The sequence below is a fragment of the Dipodomys merriami genome, unplaced genomic scaffold (assembly GCF_024711535.1).
Source record: "Dipodomys merriami isolate MVZ:Mamm:240054 unplaced genomic scaffold, mDipMer1.0.p SCAF_8, whole genome shotgun sequence".
NCBI lineage: Eukaryota > Metazoa > Chordata > Mammalia > Rodentia > Heteromyidae > Dipodomys > Dipodomys merriami.
This window is the reverse complement of record NW_027206401.1, coordinates 27,401,876-27,416,487: the sequence shown is the minus strand read 5'-3', so window position 1 is coordinate 27,416,487 and position 14,612 is coordinate 27,401,876. Positions and strand designations below refer to the sequence as shown.

General features: G+C 36.2%; 1 protein-coding gene across 1 annotated transcript; it reads left to right on the top strand.

Moving 5' to 3' along the window:
* The first annotated feature begins 803 nt into the window (after positions 1-803).
* Positions 804-10,643, top strand: LOC138819511 (protein LEG1 homolog). The gene is made up of 6 exons (XM_070011045.1): positions 804-1,104; positions 1,377-1,463; positions 4,569-4,753; positions 5,966-6,066; positions 9,074-9,312; positions 10,484-10,643. The coding sequence occupies exons 1-6, from the start codon at positions 804-806 to the stop codon at positions 10,582-10,584; spliced, it is 1,014 nt and encodes a 337-aa protein (XP_069867146.1). The 3' UTR covers positions 10,585-10,643.
* Positions 10,644-14,612: the final 3,969 nt, after the last annotated feature.

Here is a 14,612-nt window from a genome sequence, read left to right as displayed (position 1 = left end):
ACTTTGAGCCACAGCTCCACTTCTGGATTTGTGTGTGTGTGTGTGTGTGTGTGTGTGTGTGTGTGTGTGTGTGTGTGTGTGTGTGTGGGCTGGTTAAATGAAGTTAAAAGAATAGATATTGGGAATTTATTAGCAGTCTCTGTCCAACAAACTCATTATTCCTAAGGTACTGGTTTTGTCTATTGAACTGAGATAATTGGATATACTTCAAGCTTCATTCTTTAATGAACTGGTAATAACTGATAAAGTTTCTTTCTTTTCTTTTTCTGTTTTGGTTTTAAGGATACTCTTGTTTTTGCAACTCTACGTAGCAAATATGTTTCTTTCTTGAAACAGAAATTTGCTTTATAACAAGATCAATCATATTTTATACCATACCTTGCCAGCCTATGATTACAAATGTTAGTATTCCCATTTTCAGTTATCCAATATTTTCTATGAGATATGTAGTTTTTTTAAATGAGGACAAGAATTCTAATGCCACTGATGTTCTATTTTATAACCACAGTATGGGTTGGATAATTTTGAAAATTTTTTTGTTGACAAATCTTTCATAGAGTACAGCCTCATTTTGTATTTAGGTTTGAGCATAATTTGTGAATTCTCCACAGGCGCAAAAGTAACTTAATTGTAGTGAATGTTAACAAATGTATCAAAGTTATCAACACCTCCACCCTCTGCAAAAAAAAAAAAAAAGAAGAATGCAAAGTGGTAACAAGAGATGGGGTAGGAAAATATTGCTACTTCCTCCTTCATTCTCCAATAAAAGCTCAACCCAATCGCAGTTCCCCAACATTGGCACCATGGCTTTCATTCCTTGCTGGGCATGGGTATTAGTGGGTTATCTTTCTACCTCTGTAGTAGGAGCTCCTAACCTTTCAAGTTTCTATCCCCCTCTATGGGAGGAGAGTCCTGGCCAGTTCAGTGACTACAAGGTGGAGAATGGAAAATACATTATTGATCCCTGGGATTACAATAGCAGAATGGGGATGTATAAAATTCTGCTGAGCCAGACAGCCACATATTTTGCAAAATTTGCTCCAGAAAATGAGCAAAATGTCTTATGGGGACTGCCTTTGCAACTTGGCTGGCAATTCAGATCAGGTGAGAAACCTCTTGTTTTCCTTCTCTTGATCTATGAAAAGTGGAACTCTATGCCACACCCATGTTTTTGAAAATTGCTTTATTTTTCTCATTGGAATAATTATATTTCTCTACTTTCCTTTTCTCACAAGTTCTTTTTTGTTTGTCTATTTCTAGTAGGAACATCAGTACAAAATTAGGCATAATTATCAAGCATAAAACAACATTAGATCTGAATTATTGGCATTAGAGATACTCAACTACTACTAATTTCTGCATTCTCTGTTCTCCAGGCAGATCAGCTGATCCTACCAGAAAGACTAACTGTGGTTATGAATCAGAAGATCATCTGTGTATCTCTGCAGACAGTTGGTGGACTGGTAGGTTTACTTTGCAAGAATCTTGATTACCTTTTCCCCAACTCACAATTCTCCTACAAAAATGAATCAAATTCATAATGTATGTGGTAGACTCTGTCACATTATAAAAGATATCAACATCAATCATTTTTAGGACACATCAAGCGTTTTACAGAAGAACTGAACCACAAAACGGAAGAAGGTCATGACCTCTGAGAGATCAGAGATCAGAGATCTGACAGATCAACAGTGACACTTAGCAGGCAGGTCCCCAAAGTGTGGTATGGAGTCTTTTCAACTGAGGAAGCTAAGAAGTGAAAGTCAAGAAATCATTGCTTTAGTTTTTCTTGGTCAAATGGGTAAATGCATCAGATGAATAGTTTTCACCCTGTATTTTTATCATCATGTAATTTAAGGCGTCAGTCACATAAAAAAAGTGCTAAAATGCGTTGGAAGGAATTTCTAATTCTTTAATTTTGTGTGTTTGGCAAAACTAATGTATATATATCTCCTTCTTAGAGTTTATTTCCCAATTATAAGGCACAAGATAAAATTAATTTTCACTTTCTCAGGGAATCACATGTGATATATATCTCCAAATGTATTTCTCTTACTACTTTACACATTCTTCTCAGAAGTTCACGAATAGGCTTGTCACAGATCTAAAATTTAAATTTCATTTCCCTTCCCCATTAGCTTAGTAGTTCAGTATATCATCCTACTATGCTGAGACATATGAAAAAATACTTGGTTATAGTACACCACTGATTTCTAGTGGACATCAGTATGAATTAGAATGCTTAACTCTGCTGTAATATAGCCTTTGAGGGAAAAACTTTTAGCTTATGTGATTGTTAGTCTCATTATTTGTTGATTTTATTATCTATTGCTAGAACTCAGGAATAGTTTGATTTGGAGACTTGGGTTAAAACAAGGGCTAAAACCAGACACTTAATATGTATTCAAATTAAAGATACTTCTCTAAGAGAAAAAATATCCATTTGCAAAATCTACAATCATATTAGAGTACTTTAGAAAATTATAATTCACAACATAATCTTGGTAAGAGATATTGTATCCACCTCAATTTGATAATTTTCTTCCTTTTTTACTTAATATTTGAAAAATGAGTGTTACTAAGTCTATTAAATTATTTTTCATTTTCACATTCCTTTTTTAAAAGGCTATAGAGCAAATTATTTGTTCATTTTTTAATCAGTCATGGGGCTTGGACTCAAGCTTTTAGCACTATACTTGACCTTCCTTTGTTCAAGGCTAGTGCTCTAACACTTTGAGCCATAGCTCCATTTGCAGTTTTCTGGTGGTTAATTTCAGATAAGAGTCTCAGGATTTTTGTTGCCCTGGTTGGCTTCCAACCATGATCCTCAGATCTCAGCCTCTGGAGTAGCTAGGATTACAGGTATGAGCCACCAGTACCTAGCTGTTCTTTTGTTTTTAATCTTATCTATTAAGTAGCTGTAGAAAGGAATTGCCATTTAACAAAACAATTTATGAGTAAAATGCATCTTGATCATCTCTCCCTTACTCCCTCCTTCCGTAACTCTTCTATATTTTGTAGAATATGCATTGAATTCTTGACTGAAGTCTCCCCTTCTTCTGTTCTTTTCCTTGACCCAACCCCACCCTACCTCATTCGGGTACCCATTTCCTGGTGTTTTATTTTACTAAACTTTGATTTTGCCTTCCTAAGGAATTACACTATTTGAGTTCTTCTTTAAGTCTACTGTATTTTGATTGATACATTTCTTGAACTGGTTTATATTCATGATTATAATATTATTAACAGTAGTACATTGAATTTATATGCATGATTTATATGCATAGTCTTTAGGGTTTTTTATATAAAATTTTTCAGTTTGGTCCCAAATTTTTATCTCCTGCTTCTGAATCTGTATTCATTTTATTGTATTTTATTGTAGGGGTGATGTACAGAAGGTTTACAGTTACATAAATAAGTTAATGAGTACATTTCTTGTTGAACATTTTTACACCTCCCTTGTTTTCTCCCACTTTTCTTCCCCCAGACTTACCTGCCCTGCAAGTTGTAAAGTTAATGTCCAACTTACTGTCCTTGAGTATCACTGTTGCATCGGTTCACCCTATGCCTTTGTCTCACCATTTTATTATTCCCCTTCCCTTCCTCAAATCTGATAAACATATATACAATATACAGGGTACCAAAATAAAAAACTGGCAATAGGGGATAAAAAAAGGAAAAAAAGGAGCACAGAAGTAACTTCATGCAATACATTAAAAACAAACTAAAACAAAAAACTCTTAAACCCTGTGTTCCCATATCTTGGAGTTTATTTCCATTAGCATCATTGTATGTACATAGCTATTAAGCTATTGTGATCCTCTGCTAGGGCTATCCTAGACCTATTCTAATTATTACAAATGAGGGAAACCATGGAGCCTATGCTTCTTTTGGTCTGTCTTACTTAATTAAATATAATTTTTTCCAAGTCTTTCCATTTCCTTATGTTCAGGGTGATGTCATTCTTTCTGATGGAAACATAAAATTCCATTGCATATTTATACCACATTTTCATGATCCATTAATCTACTAAGAGAGATGTGAGTAGGTTAAATATCTTAGCTATGATAAATGATGCTACAATAAAGCTAGTTGTGCTCGCACCTTCTATGTGGCCTTGTTTGTGATCGTGTGGGTGAATGCCCAGGAGTGGGACTACTGGATCATAGAGGAGCTCTATGTTTAATCTTTTGAGGAACATCCATACTGCTTTCCAGAGAAGTTGAACCAGTTCACATTCCCACCAACTGTTAATGCCCTATGGCCTCCTTACAAACATGTTTTTGAAATAGTTTCCAGTGGCTTATGCCTTTAAATCTAACATGTTGCGAAGCTGAGACCAGAGGATCTTAGTTTCAAGAGTTTAAAGACAGACTAAGTAGAAAATCTCTGAGTCTCCATCCCTAAACAACAAGCAAAAACGTTGGACTGCAGGTATAGATCAAATGGTAAAACATCAGCCAGGAATGAAAAAAAAAAAGAGTTAACAGTGTGAGGCCCTGATCTCAACCCCTGGAAACTGACCATATGCAAACCAAAATTCTCTTGATGTTTGTTTGTTGTTACAGATATAAATTATTTTCTGTGTGCAATACCTTTCCTTTCTGCGGTTGATTCTGGCATCATGGGGATATCACCCGATGAAGTCACACTACTGCCACCACCCAAGGAACAGCAGAGGTTTTGTTACAATGTTTCTGGCTGTCGTTCATCCCACCCCGAGATGATGAAACACTGGAATGCTTTTTATCAGGTTGCTTCTTTAAGTATTGCCATAGACTCTTATCATGTCAAGAGATGGTTAAGTTGCAATTTTTGTTTAAGTCTGTTTTAAGGTTAATGTACAAAAACATTTCCCTAATTTTGAAAATGTGAATTGTTGTACTGCCTATATTGAGACTAAGTAGCACAGTAGTACAATGCATGTCATTGATAATTACAACTCCATCACAGCATTAATATAAAATTTATCCATTCTTCTCAATTCCAATGATGAATAGCTCCCAAATTGAGGATATTAGATTTGTTTTAAACTATAGGATAGACAAGCTAGAATGGTTAATAGTAAGTTTAGTTAAACTGTGAGATCTTAGGAGAAATGCAATGGGAGAATTGGTTTTAGAGGAACCAATTTATTTCAATGAAAATTAATAAATAATCATATATGGGAAGAACTAAACAAATGGATGGTTTTCTGACATAAATATTTAGTGAAAAGCTAGGCATAATAAATCATGTCTGCAATCCTAACTACTTGGGAAACAGAGATCAGGTGGATTGGGGGTCAAGGCCCACCAAAACATTAGTACCATCCCACCTGAATCAGTGAGCCAGGCATGGTGACATGAAACTATGAGTCCAGCTATAGGGAGAAGCTGTAGGTCAGGATTGTAGTCTGAGGTTAGCTGAAGCAAAAACATGAGACCCTCCCTGAACAATAACTAACATTGAAAACGTGTGAAGGCATGCCTCAAGTATTAGAGTTTCTGATTAATTAGCAGGACATCAAGTTCAAACCTAGTACCACCAAATAAATAAATGACAAATCATACCTAGGTTAAATACAGGAAAGGACTAAAATCAGTGATGAAAAGATGTAATTATCTAATTTTCAATTAATTGCTCTAGAGGTAATTAATATTCAAATAAAAATTTTCCTTCTTTTTTTATGGTAATTTTAATAATGTTTATGGGAGAATAGGACACAAATACTTCTAGATAGTATAAAACTATGGGCCTTTTGAAAATGAAGTTCTTGTTTTCTGGATAAATGTGCTTTACTAAAATTAATTCATATATACACATACATATATTATATTCTCTCTAGAAAATGTTTGGCCCTAAAGTCTTCTACATATTAATTCTTAGAAACTCAAACTAATTTTATGTAGAACATTTCTCAATTGAGAAGTACTTCAATTGTCTTGAACTTTTTTCAAATCATGTTTTCTCTTCCATACTTTAGTATCTGAAGTCACCTTCCAGTAACTTTGATGATATCTTGAGATACCTATGGACTGCACATACCTCCTCCTTGGAAGGATCTCTTGGCAATTTTGAAGATAAGTAAGGATAAATTTTAAATGTTAAATGACTAAAAAGTTATTATTTTTATTTTTCCTTTAGAGAGGTAGTGATTTTCAATCTGAATAATACAATATCCCAGGCTAGGTGCCAGTGGCTTATCCCTGTAATGTTAACTACTCAGGTGGCTAAAATATGAGGATTTAGGTTTGCAGCCAGCCAAGGAAGGAATACCCATAAGACTCTTATCTCTAATTAACCACGCAAAAACCTGGAAGTGGTAGAGTGTGAGCTTTGAGCACAAAAAGCTCAGGGACAGTGCCCAGGCTTTGAGTTCAAGCCCCATGACTGATCAAGGAAAACACAACCAATTCCATCATCAGTGTTTATAGCGTGATTTACAAATAGTTTTGGATGTTCTACCTTAGAAAGTATGTGATGACAAAGGGCAAAAATCTGCTAGGGGAGTATCACATTCAAAGTTAGTCACCTTCCTTAGGTTGATGTTCAGAGTTGAGATTGCTATGGCTGTAATCATTAGTCACATTTTGCCTCAGACTGAATGGATCACTTTTCCTTACTGTTTTATCCACTTGACAGATAATCATTGTCCTATGTGCTGTCTCAGTGTTCTGTACACATAACACTATTACACCGTGTGATGTGCTACATACTGTATGTATCTCCTCTTCTGTTACTAAGCAATGCACTTTCTATGATGTGCCCAAAGGCCAGGTATGGTCCAGTGATCTGATTATACTGCTGCCCTGGGTATATTTTATGCCTCATTTTACTGGTGTTTTATCATCCATTTGCATTTCTCCAGAGTCTTTCCTGTGCATTATTTGGTAGGACCCTTCCTCTAGTAGGTTCTGAAGAGATGAATGAAAGGTAAAATTGTTTGAGGCACAGTTCTTAACTAATCTTTCTTCTAGTGTCTGTGACACTAGGAATCTAGGAGGTTGTTTTCACAATTTAGAACATTAATCTCTAATTTTTGGCTTCTGTTCTGGAAGTCTTGGGATCCTATCCACATTTGAAGCTTTCCTCAGGAATCTGGTTCCCTTGGAAATTGTTCATATTTAATGGATGAACACTACAACTGTAAGGGCCAGAATAGAATTTTTCAACTATAAACATGCCCCTAGGGTAAACATGATATGTTGTTTATCTAAGCAATCATTAACTATAAGCAACATGGTTCCAAATAAATTTATCTTTATTCTTGTTGGTCTTCCGAAGTGAAACGTGGCTTCTAATATTCTTAAGGGAGGAAAGGAAGGAATGGAGAACTCTTGATTCCTTCTTTAACATGGTGTCTTCTTTTTCCAAGTTTGTAGGAAAATAACAGTAGACTGGATTATAGAAAATGGTGAAGAGTTGGGTCCACGATTGTATCATACTACACATTGCCAAACATCAGTTACTTTCTTCAGAACAGGCTATGTAAAGAAGTGTTATTTCAGTAAGACACTACTGTGTGGCTTTCATGTGCTCCAATCTTAGAGAATTGAATTCTAGAACTGACTGGCTCAAGTCTACCTATTCATAAAATTTATATGAATAATTTGAAGTTTTTTTAAATATATTTTCATGGTCACACAGAAATTGTTCATCTCGCTCATGGCATGAACAACTCATTCAGCCAAAGTATTTGGAAAGGTCACTGACTATAGAAGTTCACATTGGGTCCTTTCTCCAATGTCTGTGAAGTGGTGCTGTCATTCCATTTCCTCCTGTCCTAATCCTTTGGAATGTAGCACATTCACTGTTACTGGTGCTATGTGTTCTTTGCACAAGAACCTTAGTAACAGTCAGGTGTTCTTATCTTCATTTGAAAGGCAAATGTGGTCTAAAAAAGAGTAGTGATTCAAAAGTAAACCCTTGTCACCAAGGATCTAAATCTGCTGTTCTACCCCCTCCAGGCAAGGAAGGAATGTGGGAGACCATGTTAGCTAGTGTTCCTTGTCATTCCATGGTTTACTTGGCACTGACAATCATAATACAAGCATTTTCTGTTTGATGGTAGTCAAAAAGACCTAGCTTCTGTAAATGAGAATATAATCTAGTGATATAAGAAACTTTCAAGTGTGCAGATGGTGCCATGGGAAACAGAGAAGGAGTTGCTGCTTTCTGATGTGATGACTAAGGTGCTGGGATTGGTGCGGCTTGGAGGAGGATGCTCTTAGTGAGCCAAGGAAGGTGTGTACATGTCTTATGGGGAACAAGAATTTTGCATATCTTTAAATCATTTAGCATGCTGAAATAGGTCTTGAAGACAGAGTCTGCACCTGTTACTCCTTCCAACTCTAATTATTACACATATAAATATGAGGAATTTTGAGAGAGATTTCCTCCACTTTAAAAGCTTCTAATCCCTTCCCCCCAAAGCCAAGGAAAGCTAGGGGCCAGTGGCTCACATCTGTTATCTTAGCTACTCAGAAGGACGACATCTGAAGATCTTGGTTTGAAGCCTGCAAGAAAGTCTTTGAGATTCGTAGGTGTAAATTTATGACTAAAGAGTCAGAAGTGGATCTGTGGCTCAAATGGTAGACTGCTAGCTTTGAGAACAAAAACTTGGGCCTTGAGTTCTAGTCCCAGAATACAAAGGAAAGAAGAAAAGTTGACATCTTTCTTTGGGGTGCTTAGTATGCTGGGGACACACACCAATGGCACTTATTTCTATATTACCAAAGAGAGTTATTTACACTCTTACCATTCTTACAAATCAACCATCAAAAGTTTTTCTAGTATAATGTGTCTTAGAGAGGTATATAAAATGTTAACAATGTGGTATTATCCTTTTCAGGTTTAAAAACCTATTAGCCATCTGCAAAACTTTTGAAGGTATCATAGACTAATGTCATTCGACTTTAAGATCTATTTCTCAATGAAGTATGGATTTTGTTTTCTTTTTTTTATTGCTGTTGAATATCAGTATTTGTTTTTATTTTATTTTATTTTATTTGCATTTTGTTTTCTTAACAGGAGACATCTTGAATGAAATGAGTTTGAAATGAAGTGAGTATGTTTTCCATTTGTCTTACAGATTTCTTTACTATTCCAAACCAGAAGCAAATTTTGAGAAAAGTTGGTGTGTTGTCGTGAATTATTTAGTTGCATCCTTGTATCCCCCTACCTTGATCAGAACACATAACTTCGAGAAGGGCCTGCCACCACGAGTTCTTCTTAAGACTGACATAGCCCCATTCATCAAGGGCTTTACTCCTCTCCAAAATGTAGTTGTGCTCTCACTGAATGGTCTTAGGAAACTGGATGAATCAATAGGTAAGAATTGAAAAATAGTTTGAAATTCAAGATTTGAAGTAATGTAATTAAATCAGAGGTATAGACACCAAAACAGATTCCATATATATATATATATATATATATATATATTTATCACCTATGAGTATCATTTCAAGTACTTTAGCAGTAATTAGTCTTCGTATATGGTAGGGCATTTATACATTCTTGGCTTTCCCATTCATGGCCTGTCTTTTCATCTCAAATGTTGGAACACAGTTTTCTTTCCCATATATATATATATATATATATATACACATATATATATATATACATATATATATTTCTGACTTTTGCTCATGAGAACCTAAGAAAACATCCTACTTTGCTCTTAAGGTTTTTAGAATGAAAGGAATGTTTTAAAATCTGACATAATTAAAGGGCAGTTCTATCAACTTGACTATTCTCTGTTCCTTTGAACCAAGATTATTGATTGAGGATTAAATCCTTTGCTTCATCTTCCCAGAAAACTGAAAGAAGTATGCATTAATTATATGCATAAAGATTTCTGTGTTGTTCTTCTATTCAATAGGTGAACTGAAACTGAGCCAAGCTAAGCACATATTTATATTATGATTTCTTTGAAATGAAAAATACCTCATCTTAGAGATATAAAGTACATTAAATGTAAATACATTATACACATATATTTTTGAAAATCTTAGCATTATATATTAACAACATTGAAATACATTAGGGTATTGTTGCAATTGGAGCTGCTTGGTAGCTTCATGGCTGTAGTTCCGCACTGTGAGTCAGCAAGGAACTTTCCTACTACACATAATGACCAGCTACTCCCGGTGTCTCCTGGTCTGTCAGTGGAAATTCAATTTGGAGCATTACACCAGAAAAGGAGTTGACTCTCATTTTCTAAAAAGTAGATGTGTAGTATTTTATTATTATCAGTATGGAATTAGTATGCTTTTCTGGTATAATTCTATGAATTTACTACTTAAATTCATGACAAAGATGCCATGAAATTGATAGGTCAGATAGAGCCAAAGGATATTGTGAACAATGAAACAACAAAATAACATGTTTATTTTCTTTGTATAATTGATGATTTTGCAACTAATCATCAGAATAGAAATGAGACAGGATTGATCAGTTTTTATTGGGGAGTTCATATGTACCAATTTTACATGTCTCCTAGATTCAGAATTGTTGACTCTTTGGGAAACTTTAATGAAGACCAAGACTGCAAGGAAACTAGTGCTGCTGTTAATGGAAACATTTTTTGAAATAGCTGCTTAAAAACTTTAAAAAATGAATGGGGGGCTGGGAAGATGACTCAGTGTTAGAGCGCTTGTCCTGCATGCATGAGGCTCTGGGTTCGATTCCTCAGCACCATATAAGCAAAAAGAAAAAAGGTGGACATGGTGCTATGGCTCATGTGGTAGTGCTAGCCTTGAGCTGAAGAGCTGAGGGACAGCTCACAGGCCCAGAGTTCAGGCCCCATGAGAAGAATCCCCCCCACCTACCAAAAATTAATGGGTGAACCATGAGCAATGTTGATGAAGAAAATAGAGATTTCACAAAATAATGAGCACAATCATGTACTCTTATGGTTTCTGCTGTTTTCCCCAGATTTGCATTTTTTAAAAAAGAATTTGTCTATCCCTATTGAAATGATCAGTATGATTATGTTGCTTAAGCAGTCATTCTTTTTTTAAATCAATATTTCATTTTTAAGTTTTGAAGAAATTTTTCAATGTTACAGACAATCACTAATTAAAATACTGAAATTGAAGTGTGGATTTTTTCCTTTTACATTTTCATTAGCATAAATTAATTGTACAAGGAAACCTCATGTTGACATGTTCATATATTCCTACAATGTGCCTTGAACAAATTCACCTCTCTATCACCCTTCCTCATCCCAACACCTCACCCTTCTTGACAAATTTTGAAAGGCTTCATTGTCCCAATCTCAAGCATATATGTAAAGTATGTTGACCAATTTTGACATCCTCATTGTTTGTCCTTCCATTAGTAACTGAAGTGCCCAGTTTTCTGACATCCCCTCACAGACCACCAGAGACCATGATCAATGCAAACAGGAAAGAGTCGTTGATTGCAAGCTCCAGCTTGGTCCTCCGCACAGTCGCTGACGCTAAGAGGCCCCGAGACCAAAATTAGCACAGCTTTTATAGTATTAAACAAGTTCACAAGTTCAGGGGGGTTCCACACAAGTATGCAAGTTCACCAGTTCAGGGGTCTGCCCTGACTGCACTTCCCCTTTTTCTGATGGAACACTTAGGCAACTGTTCAGTTCCTTAAGGGTGCGCAGGGTTGGTGGCAACCTGTGGTTTTTTGAGAACTGTTCCTCTTTTGAGGTTATTCTGAGGGCAGCACAGCTACAGGTTGGTGGGGTTAATCTTTTTTTTATATTATATTATTTTATTTGTGAACATACTGTACAGAGGGGTTACAATTACATGGGCAGGATAATGCGTACATTTCTTACCAAGAATTGCAGCCTCCTCCTTTGGTTTACCCTTCACATCCCTTCCCAGCCTTCCCCCTCCCCCCCCAATACCAATCCTTCTCCTTACCCCCTTTCCACCACCCCCCCCGCACCAACATTGTAAAGCTAGTTTTGGACATGACAACTTGTACTTCTCATTGGTGCAACAGGTCCACCTTTATCCTTTAACAACTGGGTTTTCCCCATCTCCTCCACAAGTTATACTGACATCAAATATAGTGAAAGCAGGTGTTATACTGTGGGGGAGGGACATACAAAGGAACAAAGAGATAATCTTATAAATGCGTTAGAAACACATGCATGAAAGAAAAAAAACATTAAAATACATATCTAAGGGTTCATTTTCCTGATATCACATTATCTGACCTTTTCTGCTTGACTCATGCATATACTAGATATTGCAAATAAGGGAAACCATGGGACCTATGTTTCTTTGGGCCTGGCTTACTTCACTTAATATAATTTTTTCCAAGTTTTTCCATTTCCTAACAAATGGGGCAATGTCATTCTCTCTGATGGAGGCATAGAATTCCATTGTGTATATATACCACATTTTCTTGATCCATTCATCTACTGAGGGGCATCTGGGTTGGTTCCATATCTTAGCTATGATAAATAATGCTGCAATAAACATTGTTGTGCTGGTAGCTTTAGTGTGGTCTTGTTTGTAAACATTTGGGTAAATGCCCAAAAGTGGGATTGCTGGGTCATAGGGGAGTTCTATGTGAAGTCTTTTGAGGAACCTCCATACTGCTTTCCAAAGTGGTTGAACAAGTTTACATTCCCACCAACAATGAAGTAAGGTTCCTTTCTGTCCACATCCCCTCCAGCATCTGTTGCTGTTAGAGTTCTTGATTTTTGCCGTTCTAACTGGGGTGAGGTGATATCTCAATGTTGTTTTGATTTGCATTTCTTTCATGGCTAGGGATGTTGAACATTTCTTCATGTGTCTATTGGCCATCCTTCGTTCTTCTTCAGAGAAGTTTCTCTTTAAGTCTTTCGCCCACTTATTTATTGGGCAGTTGTTTCTTTCAGGATTTGTTGATGGGGGGTTTAATTTTTTGAGTTCCAAGTATATTTTAGATATGAGTCCCTTGTCCGTTTTATGGCTAGTAAAGATCTTCTCCCAATCGGTGGGCTTTCTATTGATCTTGCTAGCTATGTCATTTGCCCTGCAGAAGCTCTGCAACTTTATGCAATCCCATTTGTCCAACCTTTCTTTATTTGTTTTGTTTCCAGGTCTCTATTCAAAAAATTTCGGCCTGAGCCAAGGAGACCTAGGGTTTCTCCTATTCCATCCTGTAATGTTTTCAGAGTGTCTGCTTTGACTTCAAGGTCTTTGATCCATTTGGAGTTGATTCTGGTGCAGGGTGATATATAAGGATCTAGCTTTAGTTTTCTACATGTAGTTAACCAATTTTGCCAGCACCATTTACTGAAGAGGCTGTCTTTGTTCCATTCTATTGTTTTCGCTCCCTTATCGAAGATTAGATGGTTGTAGGTTTGTAGGTTCATTTCTGGGTTTTCAATTCTATTCCATTGGTCCTGAGGTCTGTTCTTATGCCAATACCAAGCTGTTTTGATTACTATGGCTTTATAGTAGAGTTTGAAATTTGGTATTGATATTCCTCCAGCAGTGTTCTTTCCATTGAGGAGCTTTTTTGCTATTCGGGGTCTTTTATTGTTCCATATGAATTTTTGGATTCCCTCTTCTATTTCCTTGAAGAATGAGGTTGGAATTTTGATAGGTATTGCGTTGAATTTGTAGATAGCCTTGGGAAGTATTGCCATTTTCACGATGTTAATCTTTCCAATCCAGGAGCAAGGGAAGCTTTGCCATTTTTTTAGTTCTGTGTTGATTTCCTATTTTAAGATTTTAAAGTTTTCATCATAGAGGTCCTTCACTTCTTTAGTTAAGTTAATTCCTAGGTATTTTATTTTTTGTGGGGCTATTACAAATGGAGTTGCTTTCCTAATTTCAGCCACCCTTTTCTCATTGTTGGCATACAGAAAAGCCATTGATTTTTGGGGGTTAATTTTATAACCTGCTACTTTGCCAAAGTTTTGAATCAGCTTGAGTAATTTGGGAGTGGAGTCTATGGGATTCTTTAAGTACAAGATCATGTCATCTGCAAAGAGGGAGAGTTTTATTTCTTCTTTCCCTATTTGGATCCCCTTTATGTCTGCATCTTGTCTTATTGCTGTAGCTAGGCATTCTAATACTAGATTGAAGAGAAGTGGAGAGAGTGGGCATCCTTGTCTTGTTCCTGAGTTAAGAGGAAATGGCTTTAGTTTTTCACCATTGAGTATAATGCTGGCTGTAAGTTTGTCATATACAGCCTTTATTGTATTGAGGAATGTTCCATGGATTCCTAATTTTTCCAAAACCTTCATCATAAAGGGGTGTCGGATCTTGTCGAATGCTTTTTCTGCATCTATTGAGATAACCATGTGGTTCTTATTCTTGCTCCTGTTGATGTGATGAATAATATTAATTGATTTGCGTATATTGAACCAGCTTTGCATCCCTGAAATGAATCCTGTTTGATCGTGGTGTATGATTTTTTGGATGAATTGTTGAAGTGGATTGGCCAAAATTTTGTTGAGAAGTTTTGCATCAATGTTCATCACAGAAATGGGTCTATAGTTCTCTTTCTTTGATGAGTTCCTGCCTGGTTTTGGGATGAGGGTCATGATGGCTTCATAGAATGTGTTTGGTAGTGAGCTTTCTCTTTCAATTTCATTGAAGAGTTGGAAGAGTATTGGTGTGAGCTCTGCTTTGAAGGCCTTGTAA

Bases quoted from the DNA above. Each gene is read 5' to 3' on its own strand.
- LOC138819511 (XM_070011045.1), top strand. From the start codon at position 804: ATGGCTTTCATTCCTTGCTGGGCATGGGTATTAGTGGGTTATCTTTCT. The intron at 1,105-1,376 runs GTGAGAAACCTC...TCTGTTCTCCAG, and splicing joins TGGCTGGCAATTCAGATCAG to GCAGATCAGCTGATCCTACC. The intron at 6,067-9,073 runs GTAAGGATAAAT...TTTGTCTTACAG, and splicing joins CTTGGCAATTTTGAAGATAA to ATTTCTTTACTATTCCAAAC.